Source organism: Saccopteryx leptura, chromosome 6 (assembly GCF_036850995.1).
Source record: "Saccopteryx leptura isolate mSacLep1 chromosome 6, mSacLep1_pri_phased_curated, whole genome shotgun sequence".
Classification (NCBI taxonomy): Eukaryota; Metazoa; Chordata; class Mammalia; order Chiroptera; family Emballonuridae; genus Saccopteryx; species Saccopteryx leptura.
The window spans coordinates 82,303,669-82,325,458 of record NC_089508.1 but is presented as its reverse complement, the minus strand read 5'-3'; the positions used below and the strand labels follow the sequence as shown (position 1 = coordinate 82,325,458).

Here is a 21,790-nt window from a genome sequence, read left to right as displayed (position 1 = left end):
TTCTTGGGAGTTCTGAGGCACACTGTCTTGGTTAACGGAAGCCCATGTCAGACAGATGATAATGGCTGTTGACCAGGTTAACAGGACTCTAAGCCACCGGGGTCATAGACGGTCAGGGAACCGCAGGCACATTGTGGGCAGCTCTTTCTTTGGGACTTAAAGCACTGCCAAACAGTCAAGTGGACACGAGTGTCGCTCCCTGAGACCAAGTGCTCTGCTCATCCTTGGCAGAGTCCAGCATCCAGCAGTGTGGACATTACAGCTATCTTCTGGGAAGCAGCACATCAGAAACTGGAGTGACTTGCTGTGTGGCCTAACCTGCCTGGGAGCGGAGGTAAGTGATGAGCCCATCAAGACATGTATGAATGGAACGAATCTGCAACCCATGAATGCCAATGAACTGGGGAGGAAAAGGGAAAGGAAGCATGAAAACACCTCCATGCATCTGGCTTTCAATAGTGAATAAAAAATTAACCAAAATGATTAATTGCTCATCAGATTTAAGGAAGTTCTGAAGGTTGTAACTCTATACTAACCAGACAGACTCATGAATGATAATGCTAGGACATTTCTTGGCTTCCTAAATGCCCTGGGTGCCCACCTAAAATGGGGCTGTTCACAAAATTAAAAAAACAAGTCCTGGCCCTGGCCGGTTGGCTCAGTGGTAGAGCGTCGGCCTGGTGTGCAGGAGTCCTGGGTTTGATTCCCGGCCAGGGCACACAGGAAAAGCACCCATCTGCTTCTCCAACCCTCCTCTCCTTCCTCTCTCTCTCTCTTCCCCTCCCGCAGCCAAGGCTCCATTGGAGCAAAGTTCGCCCGGGCGCTGAGGATGGTTCTGTGGCCTCTGCCTCAGGCGCTAGGATGGCTCTGGTTACAACAGAGAGACGCCCCAGATGGGCAGAGCATTGCCCCCTGGTGGGCATGCCGGGTGAATCCCAGTCGTATCCCGGTAGGGCGCATGTGGGAGTCTGTCTGACTGACTCCCCGTTTCCAACTTCAGAAAAATATAAAAAAAAAACAAAACCAAAAACCAAAAACAAACAAACAAACAACAAAAAAAAACAAGTCCTACACAGCAGTTCAGAGGGATCAGTCAAGGGAAGCCAGACATAGTTACCTTTGTTCCTCTACCCCCCAAATTCCCAGATGACTTTATTACCAACTGCCTCACTACTCTGGTTATTCCATTCTGTACTCTGCTACAAAACTGGCAAGCTCTGGTTCCCCCTCCCCTTCAAGAATAGTGCCTCTAGTCCCTGCTCCTTCTGTCCATTTCAGTTCAGCACAGCTGTCTGTCCAATGCAAGCTCCATCCTGGCAGCATCTTCTGCCTGAGGATTTTTGGTAAGAACTTCAGCACAATATCCCCCGGGCCCTTAACCATTCTCTGGAAAACCACAGTGGAAAAGATGGTCTCCTTCACACTACTGCCCACCATTTCTTCTACTCTGCCAAAGAATCACAGATGTACCACAGATACACCAAATTGCAGCATCTTCATGTTTCTGCTAGTTATTTTTCCCAGTTGCTACTTCTTTTAAATTTGATTTATTGATTGATTTTAGAGAGGGAGGAAGGGAGGAAGGGAGGAAAGAAGGGAGGGAAAGAAACATCAATTTTTTGTTCCCCTCACTTATGCATTCATTGGTTGATTCTTGTATGTGCCCGACCTTGGCGTATGGGGAAGATGCTGTAACCAACTGAGCTAATTGCTACTTCTTGAGTCTCTTATAAGACTAATGAAGACACAAGATTTTTCAAGGTTTCTAAAAGCAAAGTTTCTCTTCCACAAAAACCATCTAACTTTTCCTATACATTAAAAAAGAAAGAAAAATTCACGCCTAGAATTTCAAGTTAATAGCACTTTTGTTTCCTTCATTTATTATAACTATAATCACCTCGTTATCATATTTAGCATTTGGCCTTAAAAAGAAATGAGTAATTACTCTTCCTTTCTTGTAATGTTTTTAATTCCTCATTAGAATCATTTTAGTTGCCAGGCAACCTTCATTTTTATGTCCCATATTTGAAAGGATTATGCCAGAATTATTTTTTTTAAATCAACTTTAGGCTAGAATAATCAACTTTCTCTGTTAGCACATCTCTTTATAAATACTAATGAATTTAAGAACATAATTGTTTAAAATGTGAACTATGGAAAGCAGTTGATTGTAGGAAGTCTAGCATAAAAAAAAACTAACGTAAGCACAGTGCCTGTAAACACGCACAGCAGGGGCTCTAGGAAGACATTCCCAACAACGTTGACACTGCTTATCTTGCTCTTGGTGGCAGAATGCGTAACTGTCATTTTCTTCTTTTTGCTTGTCTGTATTTCCTAAGTTTTCTAAAATGAGTATGAATAATTTTTTAAATTATTAAAATTTAAAAAGTAAATATAAGAGCTGAGTTACAATTAGATCTTTGTAAATACAAGAACTTATAGAAATGTATTTAAGTGGTAACTTTCATGTTATGTACATTTTACCATAATAAAAAAGTCTATGTAAAAACAATATAGACTCAGTGTCTGTTAGTAATTTAGAAATAATTGATTTAAATTTGGTTGGTTTTCTGAGTCTCTACCCTAAGGTTATTGGCTCGGCAAACTAATCAAAGGTACTTTCTTTACATATACAAATTTCTATATGACTTTCTTCAAATTCACATTCAACATCATGACTGAGCCCCCATTACACCTTCTCCCAGGTATTTTCAGCCTCAGAAATCATTTCAGCACTGTCACAGTGAAAGGAAACTGAGGCTCTGGGTTATAAAGTGACTGTTCAAACGCTCTGGTTTTAAGTCAGTGACAATCTCAGAAACAAAACTGAAGGCTTCTTGTTCTCCAGCAAAAAGTTACTGACAAGCTTTAATTGATGACCCACAACAGTGGATAACAGAATTACTGTATATCATAGAATAGGTTTAATAAAACTATGATTAAAACAATAATGAAATATCCATCAAATCTTAGGGATAGGGTTGTTTTTTTTTTTTCAAGTTTAGAGCTAATAAAGGAAAAGATAACAGAAAACATGGACAAATTTAACTACACAAAAATGTAAACTTTCTATTCATTAAAATCCCCTAACCAATATAAAAATGGAAATGAGAATGAGGAAAAAATGCCAGAAGCAAGTGATATTCAAAGAGTTAATGGGGTTTTTTTTCTATAAAAAGCTTTGGCAACCCTCTAATAAAAACATTTGAGCAGCAAGTGATAAATAGGCAAAGAATATGAACAGAGTACATAAAATTGGAAATATATATAGTTGACAAACAAACTTAATTAAGAAAACACACTCAACAAAAGCTTAGTTAAATATACATATATATCAGAACCTGTTACCATGTAGCATGAAGTGAAGGCAAATGATTAAACAGGTGGAATCAGAAACAAATACAGACAGCATATAATACAGGAAGAACAGATGTTCACCAAATTGAGGTTTGGTTGGTTAGAAATAAGGGATGTTAAACCATGGAGAACTTTTAAAGGAGGTAAAACTAAAAACCAAAACCAAATCAGAGTGATAAGTCTGACTCCAGAATGAGATCTCAGTTTGTTTTTAAGTTCCATTGTCACTTCTTTAAGAAAATTTCTCAATGTCACTGATACTCAATTTCCTTTTCTCTAAGGCATAAAGTTCCTTTTCTTTGAATAACAAATCGAGAGTTGTTTTATAAAATACTTAGATGAAAGGCACAAAACAAGGGCAAATAGTACCTTCTCCTAATTAGATGAAACAAAAGTAAAATTTCAGCCTCACTAAGCAGTGGTGCAGTTCATAGAACATTGGCGTGAGATGCTGAGGAACCCAGGTTTGAAACTCTGTGGTCTCCAGCTTGAGTGTGGGCTCACCACCTTGAGCGCAGGGTCACTGGCTTGAGCACGGGATCACAGACATGACCCCATGGTCAATGGCTTGAAGCTCAAGGTCGCTGGCTTGAGCAATGGGTCATTGGCTCAGTTGAAGCCTCCCACCCCTGCCCATCAAGGCACATGTGAGAAAGCAATCAATGAACAACTAAAATGCCACTACTATGAGTCCATGCTTCTCATCTCTCTCCCTTCCTGCTGTCTGTCCCTGCCTGTCCCTCTGTCTCTCTCTCTGTCACTCTCTCTTGCTTAAAGAAAAAAAAAAGTAAATTTCCAGTTTTACCTCCCCTTCTCACCTCCACAATTGCTTTGTTAACACCCTTGTAGCTGGGGAAGGTGGTATGCCTGTAAACGTTCAGCAACAGCTTCTCCAGGGGTAGGGTTTAAAAGGAAGATCCAGTTAGCAGTGCTTGTCCATTCCCATGGTGTAAATACTCCCAACATAGGCAACGTCAAGCTACTAGCACAACTTCAATGAACATGGAGTTGGGAAGGACATGCATACCATTGCTTACCGCTTATATAGCATTCCTACCACATAGATACAATAGACACTCTAAAGAGCACAGATGACAGTAAAATGTGGTAATATGTTAGGCAATGATGAGTTTTAAGGATATTTTTCAGGATGGTTGTGTTTAACAATTGGCTTGCAAATCTGAAAATTTACCAATCTGCTCTTGCAGTGTAAGACTTTCACAAGTGTGACAGCATTAAATCAAGTGTGGTATGCTGTGTGTCTGCACAGGTCATGTACCTGTGAACTGGGGCCTGCTGATACTCTCTACTCTTTCACTGCAGTTTTCTTTCCGGCTACGCCAGGACAACCCCAACTAGGTAGCAGCCCAAACTACTCGCAAAACAAGTCACCAAGTTAAGCAGCTGTAACTGCTCCAGGCACAAGGGGACAGGTCCTACCATGAGGAGGTAACTGCTCCAGGCACAAGGGGACAGGTCCTACCATGAGGAGGTGCATCTGGGGATGGGGCCTGAACTTGAGATGGCCATCTCCAGTGGTCACTGCCCAATCACCGCTGCTTCGGTCACTCTCTGAGCACATAGCTCTTGCTTTCCCACTACTTCCTAATATTTCTATCATGAGCAAAATAACTCTCATGCCAACATTTGGCTTTAAAATATCTGCTGGAAAAATGGCAGTTTTGGAGAAGTGCTCATAGCAAGCACCTCTCCAGTTCCTCCCCAGCTAAGCCACTACTTTTGGCTTCTGATCCATGGGGGATAGGCTTACATTAGGGAGCAAGGCTCTACAGCACCACAGGGAACTTAAAGGTGGAAAAGCAGAACAGGAATGCTGCCCTTGAGTGCAAAGAGCCAAACCACAGTAATAACAGACACCACATTCTATTTCTTTCCATTGCCAAAGATTCACAGGCTGGAAGTTTTGAAGGGAATTTCTGTAATTGGGAAGGAAGGTTACAAACCTGAGCAAAGGCAGGGCTCTCTATAATTACCGTATTTCTCCCTGTATAGGAGACGTACCTTTTTTCAAAAAATTTGGGGTCTAAAAACTGGGTGCATCTTATACAGTGACTGATGATTTATTTACTTGCATTTCCCGCTTTTTTGCACGGATGAGTTGTATGAATTTTATGATGACTAAAACCTGAGTTCAATAACTTTATGTAATGCATTTTTCTTTTAAATTTTGGGACCCCAAATTAAGGTGCGTCTTATCCATCGGGAAATAGGGTAGATCTGGGGGACTGTTTTAGAGATTCCCAGGTGGCTGGCTTCCCCATGTGCTTTTCCAGTTTATAATAGTTGAAAAACCTACTTGGCTCTAACGCTTCTCAGAGGATCTGTACCCTTCAGGTTTTCCTAGAAAGCCCAAGAAAATGCTCTGGGGCTTCCTGGAAGCACATGTGCCACACACAGGGCTGTCTTTCTCAAAATCAGTTCACAGTCACCTCCATCCAAACCACACTGACTGCTGGTAGAATGGAAAGAAGGGAGCCTCGGAGATAAACAACCCGAGTTCCGATGATCTGGCGTCTCTCTCACTGATGAGTAGGGCCCCTTCCCACAGGTTCTCTAACTTCCCTGAGCTTCAATGTCCTACTAATTAAAGGAGCAAAATACTCTTCACCTCCAAACGTTGTTGTGAAGGTTAATAGCACCAATTTAGGTAAAGGCACAGCAGTCTGTCAAGGCCACAGTAAGCACTCAAAACTGTCAGTCCACTGTTGTCTGTCTGCTTATCTCTCTCAGCGGTCAATCTCATTTCTCTGGATGGACCTACTGAACTAAAGTGCTCAGGATTCCAGAGACATTGTCCACCTCTTGCGTGAGCAACTTTGACGACCTCTGTTCTCTTAAATACCCCCACACTGGAGGGCATTGATGAGAATGAAGGGGGTTCTCCAGCTCCTCACTTTATAGGATGGCAGTCACTGTAACTCAAACCCATGACAGGCCGCATATGTGAGTCCAGGACACTGGGTGATGACTGCATGTCAAAGATGCAGCAGAGACTTCCTGGAGTAAATAGCACCTTGATCACAGAATGCTAACTAACTCTAGAGGGCTAAGGACAGTCATGCCGGGAGCTGCTCTGATGCTTGGAAGCCTTAGAAGTGGGTGCCCAGAGGACATTCTTTACATGTGAAAGCTTGGGGCCATGACTTTCATGGCCTGAGGGTTTCACTGGGGAGGCTACTGGGACAGCTGTGGTCTTCTTTAGGGAGGGCCTGTCATCAACAGTGGCCAAGGCTGTGGGTCCTTTCCTGATCCCACACTTGGCTTTATTCCTTGGAGTTGCCCATTCTTGGGTCCGAGTGCCCTTGGATATCACAGCCCCGGGCTCTGGTCCAGTGCTCCTGCTGCCTATGGGCACCTCGCTTTGGTGCAGACTGAGCTGCAGAGTGGTGAGGAATACCTACCTTTCTTCTGCCATGGAGGAAACTGTGTGTGGTCCCAACAAGTGAGTCCTTGCCTTCCTTGACTGATTTTAAAAATAGGTGGAGTGTTTTACCCTTAATAAGTTAAGGTCTATACAATGCTTTTAACATTCAACTACTCCATAGTATGGGAAATGTACCTATGACTTTTGGGGTATTTCCAGTTTGAGAGGTCTTTGGATAGCATTAGTATAAGGCACATGGTAATTTTAATCAATTAACACTTTGTTCAAGAGAGAATTTCAGGTAGACACCTGGTATCCAGATGGGGTCTTGTATTTCATGGAGTTTAATTTCTCATCTGGGGGAGAATGTGGGCTCCAGGTACAGGCTGTCCGAGGAGAGGGACTGAGCATGCCCAGCTGAGGCTGCAAGTGGCGGCAGGGGGCAGAGGAAGGAGCGAGGGCACAGCACGTTCTCTCCTTAGACTGAAGGCATGAGGCTCAACTTATTCTCTCATTTGTCCAGTGGGGACAATAATACTTGACTTGCCTATTTCAGAGTTGTTTTGAGTTTAAAAGAAATGAATACATAGTGAACTCCAAGAAAAAACACCACCACAATATCCGATATATAATATACTAGGCTAACCTGCATTTCCTTGCACATGGACAGGTAAGACAAAGGATGTCACGTTCCCTCGCACACCCCACCCAGAGCAGGAGAGCTGCCTGCCAAGGGCTCCTTCCTGAGATGTGTTTGCAGTTTTCTCTCTGATGCTGTCAGAAGTTGTCTTGCACTCAGAAAAGGACAAAGGAAAAGCTTGGTGCATTTGGACATCAGAAGCCCTCCATTTAGTTCCAAATGCTGGCAGCCCTCTTACGAAGTGAAGAGGTTTGAAAAAGCCCAGATGATCTCATAGGTCTTCCTACCTCTGAAACAGAGGGTGTGATTCACACGCATAATCGTACCAGGTTGTTATGCTCGGCTGAAGAGTCTTAACTCTCAATAATATGCTGAGAATGTAAAGCATGACCTCCGATTAAAACAGAAGATGGGGTGGGTTGCTTCATGGTTAAAGCAATGAACTGACTCAAGCTCCGAGTTTCTAATCCCAAATCTGTAACCTGTGCGTGACATGGGGAGGCTTGCTAGAGGCCTTCAAGAGTACCTCAATATACAAGAGCTGATCACCCATTCTTAAAAGCATTGTAATAAGAGCTTCCTCTGAAGACAGTGTGGGTAGTAAATAATGGCTAATAATACTCAAAGAGAGCCATCAGAAAAGACCACCAAATGCTCACGATGCCTGAAGGGGTATTCAGACTATTACCCAGAAATGCTAGTGTGGGGCAGCTGTGTTAGGCTTGTTCTCTGGAGGACCAGCTGCAGGCACTTTGCTTGATCAGTGCTTTTGAGCACGTGGCATAGGCACGTGTGCATGGCCTCTATAAGGCTACGGGTGCTTGCGCTCGAGGGAGATTAGAGATGGGAGATTGCAGATGCGCAGATTGCCTGCCCGCCACTGTGAGGGGCCATTTTGCTGTTTGTTCATCTGAGAGGCAGTTTCCCCTGCCTGTGTGCTTATCTGCCATTGTGAAACTTCATTAAACAAAATGGCCCAATGCTTTTCCGGCTCCACAGTTTTTCTACCGTCTGCCGGGATCCAATGTGGACCTGCCTGGCCTCCCCACAGGCATTACAGCTAGAAGAAATGCAAACCCCCAATTTCCAGAAAATCTGGCTGTTGCTTTTCCCTTCCAAGTCAGCCATCTACCCTGTCCAGCATGCCCAACAGACTTTCTGCAAAGATAGAAATGTTTTCTATTTACTCTGTCCAGAGGCAGCTATCACTTGTGGTTGTTGAGCACTTGAGCTATGACTACTGAGGCTTAGGAACTAAATTTTACATCTGACTTAATTAATTGAAATGTATATGTAAACAGCCACATGTGGCCAGGGGCCACCATATTAGCACAGCTCTAGCCCATTCAAACCTCCAAGCAGTTTCATGAAGCAGAGAAAGCAGAGAAAGTAGAACTAGTAGAATTAGTAAATTAATCAGTCCTTATGTTCAAAACAAATTTTTTCTCTTTTTTTTCCAAATTGGAAGTGACTAAAATTAGGGCCTAAAGCAAGAGATTACCAAAAAATAAGAAGAGTTTCCCCCTACTCCTGTACTATTTCCCTCCATTTTTATGGGTATTAAACAGATGGCATCTAAACTCACTAACAAAAAGCTAAACTAGATTACTTTATTCTTTAGGACAACATTTCTATACAGGGCTGAGAAAACAACCAGCGAGGTCAGGTTCAAGAACAACTTCGGCCTCAGTCCGGACTACTCTCCGATGGCTCTGAGGAGCCCAACAACAGGAGCACAAGCTCATGTTTTGCCAGGGGGCGTTCTCTGCTGGGGACCCATCTCAGCCCCACTCACCCCTGTGGCTCAATCTCCACTCCCCTTCCCCAACTAGACACATCAACTGATAACCAACCACTCAAAATCATAGGTGAAGTGTTGTGCCCCGTGCCCTCCGTTTTTGCCCCTTTCATGTAAATTCAGTGGCAGGACACACGCAGTAAGTACATGCTACGCAAAGCCCTGGGATCTTAACCTTTCTGCCTTCCTGAAACATTCCCAGGGCCCCAAGAGAGGTTTGGACAGACAGTGGCTGTTCTCCCCAACCTAGATCCTCACTCTTATTCATTTATGCATTTATTTATTTATTTTTAGTGAGAGGAGGGGAGGCAGAGACAGACTCCACATGTTCCCTGACTGTGATCCACCCAGCAAGCCCACTAGGGGGTGATGCTCTACCCATTTGGAGTCGTTGCTCTGTTGCAACTGGAGCCGTTTTTTGTGCCTGAGGTGGTGGCCATGAAGCCATCCTCAGTGCCTGGGGTCAACATGCTTCGATCAATCCTTGGATCCAGGAGGGCAGAGAGAGAAAGAGAGAGGGAGAGGAAGAGAGAGAAAGAGGGGGGGAGAGAAAGAGAGAGGGAGAAAGAAAGGAAGAAAGAGAGGGAGAAGCAAGAGGGGGAGGAGTGGAGAAGCAGATGGGTGCTTCTCCTGTGTGCCCTGACCAGGAACAAGCCAGGGACATCCATACGCCGGGCCGGCGCTCTACCACTGAGCCAACTGGCCAGTGCTTAGATCCTCACTTTTGAAGTGAACTTACTCAAACTCTATGTGGTATAAATAATTTATTCTTCTTGAACTTAGCTTATTATTGCCCAGTGTTTTGGATCTAGTTCTTCCCACCTCCCCTGAACAGTGCATTTCTCAGGTATTCTAATCTCTATCAGTGGAACAGAGATTCGATCTCTATAATTTTCCTTATGCACTGCCCTGAACAGCGTCAGAGGCAATTAAGGACTTAATGCTTCTTGACAGTGCATAAGAGACTATCAGACTCTATGGCATTTGTGGGGCAGCTGTGTTAGGCTTGCTCGCTGGTTTATTGGCTGCAAGCCCTTTGCTTGATTAGTGCAGGAACACGTGGCAGCGCCAAGTGTGTATGGCCTATATAAGGCTATGAGTGGTTGAGCTCAGGGTGATTGCAGATGGCGGATTGCCTGCCACCACTGTGAGGGGCCATTTTGCTGTTGGTGTGCCCGAGAGGCAGTTTCCCCTGCCTGTGTGCTTGTCTGTCATTATGAAACTTTATTAAACTGAATGGCTCAACCCTTTTCGGCTCCACAGTTTTTCTACCGCCTGCCGGCATCCAATGTGAACCTGCCTGGCCCCGGCCACCAGTATTGCAGCACTTATACAGCTCTGGGATTTTAATGGTACTTCTTTCAATTCAACATATTCCAGAAAACAATGTATCTTTTGCCCTCGTAGGATCTGTTGAAGGGTGTGGATTAGGCTTGGTGCTTTGGGAGGAGGACTTCATAATCAGTCCTGTATTTTTCAGGCTGATGAAATGATTATTTGAAGGTTAGGAAAACAGCCTTGAACTCAGCCAGCAGCCACGTGGCTGGCACGGCGGGAAGAGAGCTCAATCAATACATGGCTGGTCGCTGTTTTCTCAACAGTGACATGGAAAGGGAATAAAAACCTGTACTCATGAAGTAGTCCTGGTGCCCTGCTGAAGACCAGTCACTGTGACCTCCAGGCCCGTGTGAGGAACTCTGCAGCTGATTCAAGTTGGGACTCGGTGACATGACGGCTTCTCACAGCCCCATGTCCTCCAGGCCCCACCGGGTTCCTGTGCACCTCTCTGCCTACTTTCTAAGGAGATGACTTGGAAATAGAAAACCATTCATCCCACTCCCAAAGTCATCCTTAACTAAAAGACTAAAGTGTCGAATAGAAATGTAATGAAAATTTAAGTTTAAACTAGCAATAAAAAATGCTCCTGCTTTTCCAAATTAAAAAGTCTACAACTAACAATAAAGTGAAGTGGGGTGCTCGGGTCAGCTGCATTATTAGCCTCACAGGGGAACTTGCTGGAAATGTAAATTCTTGTAAATTCCAGATCTACCTCAGCAGAAACTTTGGGGGTGGGGCCCAGCAACTGTGTTATTAAAAAAAAAAAGAAACCTCCATATGATTCTGCACAAACATTGGAGAACAACTGCTTTACACCGGTGTTGAAATCATCGAAATATTCTCTTCAATGTTTAATAAAGTACACTAAACGAGGGTCCCCGAAATGGTGAGTCTTTCCCAATTTTAGAAATAAGGTCTAGCCAAGCAAGTCCAGCCAGGAATCCCCAGTACTGAGTTCTAGCAGGTCTGTCTGCCCTGCTCCCTGAGACCCGCTCGAGCCTCCCCGGGGCTCCCAGCCCTGGGCTGGGCAGGCGCTCGGGAGCTGAGCCACTAATGCTCCCGCACTTCACAGTGGGAGATGGAGGGGTTCAAAAGGGAAGGGGGTGCGAGGGGAATGGCGATGCTGGAAATTTAGGACTTTTCCATTAATTTCAATTATTCCTTTTTTTTAAGGGAGCAAATATGTAATACCTTTCAATCACTGATTAACAAATAATCAAAAGAAAGACAGTGCTTATGAAAGTTTTAAAAAAAATAGGACATGTTCACAGATAACTGCTTGTCAGCTGCACTAGGGTCGCATCCCTCTTGATGATCACGGGAGATGACACAAAACAGCGTCTAGACAACCACTGCCCGAGTCTGTAACTTCTTTGCCAGGTCTCTGACCTCCAAGTGCAACACTTAGTAACTAGTATCTTCACGTCACAGGCACACCAGCTTTACCCAATCCTTCCCTATTCCACCATAATTACCGTCCAGACTGTAAAGGGATTTAAAACATTTTGTCCAACTTAAATCACTTTCAAATTTCCGTTTGGTAACAATGTTTGCTCGTGCAACCTAGTTCTTGTGTGCCCCAAGAACACAAGGACAAACAGTCAAAGAACCAGATGCACAATAGCATTTTATATTTTTTCATCACGAGAAAAACCTCCATCCCGAGGAAAATGGAAATGTAAACTCTCCTCAGTAACTTTTCTCACTTTAAATCACACCTCTCATCACGACCTATTACACCCACACAGTCACGTGCCATTGGCACTGCACCACTGTCTCTAACATTTCAAAGGCGCAAAAGCTATTTTTAAAGCCAAAATGCAATCTAGGTTGCTATTCTGTAAAGCACCTTTAAGAACAAAGTAATATAGTGATTCTTATGCATGTGGGCAGTTAGCCAACTCACCAAAGGATTGAATGCAGCTATCGATGAGATCATCCAGGCTGGCTCCTTTGGCCAAATGTCCCAGAGACACCATCATTCGGAACTGGGTGATCTGGGCCAGGCTGGGATGCGAGGGGAAGGGGCTGCTGGCTGGCTTCACCTCTAGTTTTGCTTTCGGGGCAGCTCGGCAGCCATGAGAAGATTTCCTGAGGAAAGAGAGCAGGCCGTGAGTGCAAGCAGAGCAGCCAGGTGATGGGCAAACTGGCAGCTCCACACTCTGAAGGCAGACTGGAGAGGAAAGGAGTAGAGATAAGACAATTAATCCTGGGAGTTGGGCTGATAGAAGATATACCCCTCCCACTTGGCAAATGCACCAAACGGACTGGTTGGCTGTTAAAGAGACATTTCCCAAGCAAATGACAAGGTGAGATTTCAGGGTTGCATGCAACTAGGGTTTGTCCTCTTGGGGTTAGGACTGCCTCGGCCTGCTGTCTCCGTTTCCCGAGGTGGACGGGCAGAGGCAGGACTACCTTGGCAGTCCTCAGCTGCTAGCAGTAATGTTTACCTTCAGTCTCAAGGCCACTGACTTGGGTCTTAACAATTAAGTTTCAGGTGTTCTCATTTTCAGCTGGATTCATTCATCCAGAACCCCACCAGAGATGCTGTAGAAACCCAGGCGGCCTCAGTACCATCTCTAAGGACTTTAGCGGAAAAGTCAAAGACTGAGGACCCGTGTGAGTGGTCAAAGGTGAGGGGTGTGAGTGGTGATACTTAGATTTTAAGTTAGTTCTGCCTTTCTCAAAAATCCTGGTTGGTTTTAAGATTGTTTTCATAATTGATAACATGGGTAATCACTGTGAGCCACTTTTAACGTTAAACATCATCCCATCAAGTTTGTACTTGGGTCCTTACCTCCACTGCTCACAAAAATATTAGGGGATATTTCAAAATGAACATGAAGTGTTGAAATATCCTCTAATTTTTGTGAGCAGTATACATGGGCATGGGGAGAGCAGAGCTCATGAGAGCCTTATTCCAGAATTGAAACCAAAAGACTGAGCCTGGATATGGAAAGGCTTAGGAGTCCAATAGGTCACCTTCGTCCACTCTCACCTAGCTTGACCTTTGGTCATGACCTCTCAGTATAAGTCCAGTTGTTTGCAAAATGATACATGAAGGTTAACTGAGCATTTCCCCCCTTCCAATACACACATACAGACACATTTCTATAATCTTTGAAGGTTTAGGAGTGATGGTTGCTGTCACTGGTAACTTCTTTGAGCACAGTTAACTCTCCTTTCCCTACGGCAGATTGGTTATTTCATAGTTTACAGAGGAGTCAAGAAAAAAAAAAAAGAAATAAACCTCCAATCTATTACTTTAGCTACTCACTATATATTTTAATAAAGACATGATGGCATCAATTAATCAGTAAGTGCTTATTCCATGAGTAAGACAGCCTGTGTGGGCACAGTTTGTAAACTGTAAGACATACTAATTACATGTTAGCTGCTGTTGTATAAAGGTCATCTATAACTTTGCTATAAGAAATGACTTTGCCATTTACGACAACATGGATGGACTTGAGAACATTATACTGAATGAAATAAGTAAATCAGAAAAAGCTAAGAACTGTATGATTTCACACATAGGTGGGGTATAAAACTGAGTCTCATGGACACAGATAAAAGTGCAGTGGTTACCAGGATAAGGGGATGTAGGGGAGGGGAGAGGAGGGTGGGGGATGGGAGTCAAGAGGGACAAATATAAGGTGATGGAAAATGATTTGACTTTGGGTGATGGGCACACAACACAACAGTTCAAATGCTATAGAGATGTTCACCTGAAACCGGTGTACTTTTATTGATCAATGTCACCCCATTAAATTTAATTTCTTAATAAAAAATAAAATAAAGGTCCTCTATACATTTTTTAATACAAAAATCTAGTTGGAGAATCAGATCCAGATCCTGAACTCTATCAACCTTATGCAAACCGTGAGTGTCAAGGGTAAGGGAAGTGATGTTCTCAAAGGAGGGAGAATGGGTTGCGGGTGGACTGCTGCAGAAAACGTTTCTGACAAGATAGGATCTCACCCAGCATGGGCTGAAGGAGTGCTGAGATCAAAGTAAAATGCTGGGGCACACACGGGATTCGGGAAACCAGCCTGCAAAAAGACTACTGAACTAGGGAGCCACTTGGTGCACAGGCTGACTCGTGGAGAAAACACCCTGCCCTTTGAGGTGCACTTCAAAACAGCTCCAGGATGCTGGGCTGGCAGTGGCTGCTGGGCCCTGTTCTGACCTGGGGTGGTCCCACCGAAGTCAAATCAGTAACTGGCTACTGGGAATCTGCTAACCCGCAGCAGCAATTCTAAAAGGCCACGCTGGTGTTACAGGACGTGATCAAGTTTCCTCTGACCCTTACTGATTTTTACTCAGGGCCTGTGACAGCCCCAGGATCAGATTAGTATCTGAAAATGAAAGAAAATAATAATGGCCACCATGAACTGAGTACCTATACCATGGCAGGCACTGTGCTAGGATTTATTTAAGTGGTCTTTAAAGCTTACACCCCAGAAAGATTTTATCTCTATTCTGTGATGTTGAAACCGAGTCCAGAAGAGGCTAAATGACATAGCCAAGTGCAACTCATATGCGCTAGATCTGGGATTTGTACTGGGCACCTCTCTGGCTCTGTTTGCTTAACAAATATTTACTGTGCCTGGAACTGTGCACCTCTCACTACATCAGAATTATCAAGAGGCTGAAAAGGTCAATTCAACTTAAGACAAAAGTAACATTCTCCTAAAGCATAGCTGATAACAGAAAGGCTGAATCTCAGGCCCTCCTCCTTCCGCACGTCCCTGGCACAGTCCTCAGGCCCCAGAGCTGCATGGACTCTTCCTGGTCATTTTCCTAGCCCAGTGGTCGGCAAACTCTTTAGTCAACAGAGCCAAATATCAACAGCACAACGATGGAAATTTCTTTTGAGAGCCCAATTTTTAAAACTTAAACTATGTAGGTAGGTACATACCAGTGCGGGTAGCGCCCGCACATGGTATTTTGTGGAAGAGCCACACTCAAGGGGCCAAGGAGCCGCATGTGGCTCACAAGCTACCGTTTGCCGACCAAGGGCCTAGCCCTTCACCTAGACTTGTGGAGCTCCAGGCTCAGGAGGTCACCGTGACTGGGCACCAGTGCAGAGACAGAAGCCAGGCCTCCTGAATTCATGTCTTGCATCCCCCACCTGGGCTCCCTCCCCTTCTAGGAAGCACCGACAATCTCTAAACCTGGGACTGGTTGTCAGGTGTTGGGATTAATCAGCTTTCTGCCTTAGTGGCTGCCTTTGTACCATTAAGATCTCCACCCAACGCAAAAATAAAGTCCTCCTCAGTACAAGCCTCTTTTTCTCTCAGGCCTCGTACATGACCCCTCCCTGGCCCTTGCAGAAAAGGCACCTGCAACCAGAGGCTGAGCGGCCCCACAGCTTTTCCCTCTGGGGCCTGGGAGGAAACAAGGAAAATTCCACTCTCTCTCAGTTGGTGGCACTGATCATTGAGGACTCTGAAAACTGCCCTGGCTCTAATTCTAGTAATGGTTTCTCATATCAGCAGTGGAAGAAATCACTTTAGTTTACAAGGAGAGACGCTTTTACCAGAACTAGGAGGGACTGGGGTAGATTCAAGCAGAAAGAAATAACATGAAGGCAATGTTAGGTGGGGGTGGTGAGGGGATGAAAGATGCAAACTGGGAACTATTGAGTCCAGAGAGACTTAAGGGCTGGGCCATGAGAAAACAGGGAGAAGAGAAACTACTAAAAACCAGAATGCAACCTGAGAGGTCTAGGAAGATGGGGCTATCTGCATACAACCTAGGGAACTCAGCCCTTCTGCTGTGCAGTTTCTTGACTGACTGCTTTGTGACAAACCTTCAAAACCTTTTCTTCTTTTGAAATCTCTGTAGATAAGGACTTATACAATACTTCACTATGGGCAGGTCTTGAAGGTGTTTCAATTCACAGAACAAATGGTCTGTAGTCTGCAAAGACATAGCTTTAAAGGACAGTAGCCAAATAGTTTCTGTCCAGTCCCTTGGGAATTAAAAAAAAATAAGGCTAAAAGAAACAAATTAACTTGAAGGTGTTTTCTGAGGCTAAAGTTGGCTGAGGCCCTAATAAGTTTGCTAAAGGAGATTATCAAAACTCGGACTGGTTCAAGTGAAACCCTCTTTAGGCACAGGTTACCTCGGTGGAGGTCACAACTTTTTGTGGAAATTTCCATGACTTTCTTTGCAGTGGAAGGTGGCTTTTATTGGCTTCTAGGGCTTCTAGTGAGGAGTCCTTCCAGTTCTGTCCTTTCCCCACCCCCATAATGACTCAATTTAATGTACTGAAGCCCCCTCCCCCCCACCTCGGTCCAGTGCAAGGTACAGCGTTGGACACTTGGGGATACAGGGCAGGGTGCATAAAGGACTAAGAACCCTTAGCTCTAGATCGTCCAGCAGGGCAAAGCTTCCTGCCTCTGTTGGGCATGCTTGTGCAAGCTGGGTACGGCGCAGCCACACCAAGTCCAGGTGGACGGAGGTGGAAAGTGCACAGCACAGCACGCCGAGCCCTCTGCTGAGCTCAGGCTGCTTTCTAGGCAGTTGTCCAGTTCTGGCTGGGGACAAACTCAAAGCTGTTTGGACCCTCCAGCCCTCTTTCTCCTGACAAGAGCCTTTCCACTCACTGTCACGCTTCATTTTCTGTCACCCCAAGGCGACTCTAAAACACGTCTTTAGATTCACAGTGGGGTGGAGGGGAATACAGGTTTACACCCAGAAAGTTATACGGTTCGCTGACCTCTGCTTGCTTGTTGCAAGCACAGCTGGTCTTTCTGGGCCCTCCCGAGATCCGCAGGGCCGGCAGAGACCGCCAGGTGGCACTGCTGGAGCCCTGCCGCAGCAGGTGCGGGCGACCCGGAAAGTCCGCGAGTGGGAGTCCCAGGTGCTTGGCAGCGAGTTGGTGGGTGTCTGGCAGTGCCATTCCAGAACTCACCGGTCCAGCTCTGGCCGCGTGGACTTCACAACCCAGCTCCCTTCCCCACTTCCCGGCTGCGACGCGCTGGGCACATCAGGCGCGTGTGTCCCTTGCGCTTGTATCCCCTGCGCGCGTCTCCTCGGACTTCAGCCGAGACCCCAGCCTGCCTCCCCCAGCAGTCCGGCCCGCAACTTCCCGTAACGCGGGCGCCCACGTCGTCCGCCCCACTTCCTACTCCCCGAGAGGCCTCAGGGGGCTGCCCGCACCCTGGCTGCTGCCCCAAGGAAGGAAACTGGCGCTCCCGAGGGCCTGGGCCCCTACTCACCGCGGAGGCTCTTTCGCCTTGCCCAGGGTGCCCATGGTCGCGGCGGCGCTCGTGGAGCCGCTTCACTTAACGCGGCAGGACGGGCTCGGCGGGGAGCAGAGCATCGCCACCACCGCCGTCGCCGCCAGCGCGGCCCTTCGCCCCGGGCCTCCCCGCCCCCCAGGCCGCCCACCCGCCGCGGTGGAGCTAGGAGAGCCAGCCCGACGCGCACCCGCAGGCACAAACTTTGTGTGCGCGCGTCCTCTCGCCTTTACCCGCGCGCGCGCAGTTACACTCGCCGGCACGAACCACCTGACATACGCTGATGTTATCAGCCGTAGGAAATGTGTGGCGCTCTTCAGCTCATCTCTGAAACCTGCCCCCAATACCTGGTAGTGCCCGGAGGCCAGCGCCTCTCCCAGTCCTCGCCTTTTACCCTTGCTGTCTACCTCTCCCAGCCCGAGGGTGAGGCCCGACAGAACTGGAGGGCTGTGGAGGCTCCGGATTTGCTGGGTACCCCCTAATTCGAGCTTGGAGAGCAGTTGTCCGCCCAAGGGAACCGACTCCGCCGGGCGGCTCACGGGGGAACATTCCCCCTCCCCCCACACACCCACCCACATCCCCATCTCCTGCCGTCCTGCATTTCAGTCCTGGCTCCTGAGGATCCCTTGTCCCCGCATGGACCTTTCTTGTATAAATCAGAGCTCAGACAGGGGCGGGGTAGGAACTAATTCAAAGTTATGGATTTGCCTTAGCATGCACCTTGGTTGTCAATTTGCAAGACTGGGCTTGTGCATTGTACCGTGCAAGAAGAGGTGGTAGGTATGTAGGTGCGCTCTGGGGGCGTGATGCATATCTGGTGGGAGACAGCTGCCTGGCATCTGTAGGTGGAGATATGGGGAGAGGGGGGTAAGGTTGTAGAGGGTTGGAGAGAACTTTATGGCAGCAGACCTGGCCAGGAATGGCGGTCTACCCCTGCTTGCAAGTGATGATAATGATAGCTAATGTTGGTTGAGTCCAGTTTGCTAAGTGCTTTCTATACATTGCCACATTTAATCCATCTCCCACAAATACCAAGAGGTCACTATTTTAAAGGTGAGAAAATTAAGGTTTAGAGAATAATAGGCCTTCCATTACACAACTAGTAAACAGCAGAGAGAACTATGACTGGGCTGAGATCTGATTCCCTGTAATCACTGCGGACTGCCCTGATAACACATCATTATCTTTGTCAACGTGGTAACTCCAGCCACAATAACAGGACTCTTCCTGGCCATAATGTTTGGACCTTAAAGCTTTCCTCTGCAATTCATTTCTCTCTTGCCTTATATTTCTATGCCATCTTCTCTTAAAAGAATTCAAGATAGCTTACATACGATAACCTACAAAAGAAGTATGTGAAATGTACAGTGAAAAATAAGATACATAGAATGGACCCGGAAATGAAAGTCATTTTCTAAAAATTTACCCCATACAGTCCAAGACACTTGTTGCAAGTGGGACAAAAACTTGTTTCATGGATTTCTAGCAGTCAAGTTCAAAAGGGAAGACTTAGTTAATATTCAATTCCTGTAACATGCAGGACAAAAATTAAAAAAAAAAAAAAGAGGGAGGAGGAAGAAAGAAAATTGCTCAAGAGAAGATCAACTGTTCTTGACACTGAGACTAGAAACAAAATTCTCTAAAGAATACACACAAGCTTTGGAGTGATGGAAAGTACCAAGTCCTCAGTCGCAGCATATATATATATATATATATATATATATATATATATATATGGCATATGGGTGTTTAAAAATAATGACACTCTTCCAGAATTACTCTGTATATGCGTATATCTGTATGCCAAATGAATAAATATATACCTTTATGTAAATGCATAACTCTATTTAAATGTGTGTATAGATAGATAGATGAGCTATTTGAATACACACAATATTAAGCACTCACGTGGACAGTTGCACACACCTATATACCTGCAGTCCATTATGTAGATAAATATAGACATTGTTATTAATTCATTCGAGAAACAGGCCTTGATGAGTTTTGTCAAGAGAGACCTGATTCTGGCCTGGAAGCTTCCTTCTCTCTGGCTTCCTGAGAGCTTTGCACTCCACCTGCACTTGATTCTGTTTCTTGGCTCTCTTGAGCTCTTTGATGAGGCTTTCTGGCTGCTCCTACTTGAGGAATTAATCTTTTGCAGACATCAACAACATTAGAAGTTAGCTCCATCTCTTTCTTCATCTTCTGCCATGTGGTTAGTCTTCCTGGTGTTGTCTGAGGTGCCTATGACCTGAATAACAGAGTTCTTCTCTCATTCTCTCCTCTTACCCTCTCTTCTGCTCCTCTGACCTCTTTGATGACAGTAATCAATGTCTCTGTAACAGCTGAAAAAGGTTGGGGACCACTGTCTTCCTCTGGGTGAGGTCATTCTGTGGGACTCTTATTCTGTCCTTCTTTTTAATCGGGCGTTCTTAACTGATGTCCATGGACTTTTATTTGGCTCTTTTGGTGGTGTCATGAAGTCTTTGAGACTAAAACATCTGTTTTGATCAGAATTCCTAAATGATGCGTTATTCTAACTAGGTGTCTTTATTTTCTTCCACAACTTCAACAGGACACATATGACTCTAATGTTTGAATATACCACCTTGATATCTAACCCCCACACCCACATTTCCAACCGGTTACCTCCTTTAATTATCCCACAGGACCTCCTCTCTATCTTCACAGACACCTGTTGGTTTTGGCCCCCATTATCTCAGAATCTGGACATATAGAATAGTTCATAACTGGCCTCCCTAATTACAGAACCTCCTCTTCTCTGACTCTTCTGTCAGTTGCCTTGACATTTACCTTATCGTGTCCTGTCTCTGCTTTAAACTGCCAAGAAATCCCCAGTTGCCTACAGAATTAAGGGCAAACTGCATCTTCACAACTGGGCCTTACCTGTCCAGCCTGGTCTTCAGCCATGCCTTCCCAGACACCTGACCTCTTGGGTTGCACCTTGGCATGGCTGGTAATTGCTATGTCCTGTGCCCCTGCAAGCCCCGGTGCTTTTGCCTGTGTGCTTCCTTCTGCTTACCTTTTCACCTCATAAACACACAAAGGTACAGTTATACCACATGCATGTCAAACTGGCAAGCCACTCTGGAGGGCACACAGAGGATCACCTCCCCGGTGCAGAGGTGTGCAGACTCACCTCTCAGAATCTGCCTGACAACTGTTGTGCTTTGAGATCCTATTGACTACAGCTTCCACTCTGTCGTCTACCATTCACTCGTTTAAGATCTATTCACTGGGTGCCTGCTTAGTGTCAGATGCTCTCCTTGTCACTGAGAATCTGGTAGGGAACAAAACAGATAAGGTCCTTGTTCACAAGGGCTTACGTATCTAACAAAGAGAGTAACCAAATCAATAAATAAACAAGTATGCCAGTTTTGTACCCTGACTGATTTCGGGGAACTGCTACTTCAGCTTTAGGTTACCCTGACTTCATGGGAGACGCCCTGATGTATCTATCCCAGCTGGGGCTCCCGCTTGTACCTGTGAGAACAAAGCGGCCATATTTCAAGGCACATGGGTCCAAAGGACAGTGGAGAGAGATGGAGAGAAATGGGCGTGGGGGCACCGTCCTTTGCTCTTCTGTCAAGTGCTGCTTCTATCTGAGACAGGGAAGACTGGCCTCACTGTTCTATGATTGTGACTGGCTGCCCTGCACAGTCACACGTTGAACACCACGTTCCTGCTGCTGCTCATCTCCCACCAAGCCACCAAGGCTAGAGTAACTTCCCACATGCGAAGTGGCTCCTTTTGCTTTGTGCCTGTAGATTGTGGGCACGTGTTGGATGCCTGCTGTTTCTTTGTCCTGGGCGTCTTCTCATGGATGCAGCAGCAGCCTCTCTGGGTCTCTCCATCTATGAGCCCGCTGTCCTGGAGAGTGTCTCCTTGTGATATCCCCGGGACCGTCCGAAGGGAATTTTATGATTGTCCTATAAATTACATTTTAAAGAAAATCATCCTATATAAAGGTCCTACATGTGAATATTCGTTCTTGTTTTCAG

The 21,790-nt window shown here is 45.6% G+C and overlaps 1 protein-coding gene across 3 annotated transcripts in view; it reads right to left on the bottom strand.

Annotated features, from left to right (window-relative positions):
• RASGRP1 (RAS guanyl releasing protein 1) overlaps positions 1-17,985 on the bottom strand; it is a 93,278-nt gene extending 75,293 nt beyond the window's left edge. For all 3 annotated transcript variants that reach the window (XR_010746141.1, XM_066341872.1, XM_066341873.1), the window contains exons 1-2: positions 17,748-17,985; positions 12,425-12,609 (exon numbers count right to left, since the gene is read on the bottom strand). Coding sequence is in view for 2 of the 3 variants with exons in the window: in XM_066341872.1 (XP_066197969.1) it covers positions 12,425-12,609; positions 17,748-17,782 (220 nt within the window). In the remaining variant the exon portion in view is untranslated. The remainder of the gene's footprint in view (positions 1-12,424; positions 12,610-17,747) is intronic.
• Between the last annotated feature and the right edge of the window lie 3,805 nt (positions 17,986-21,790).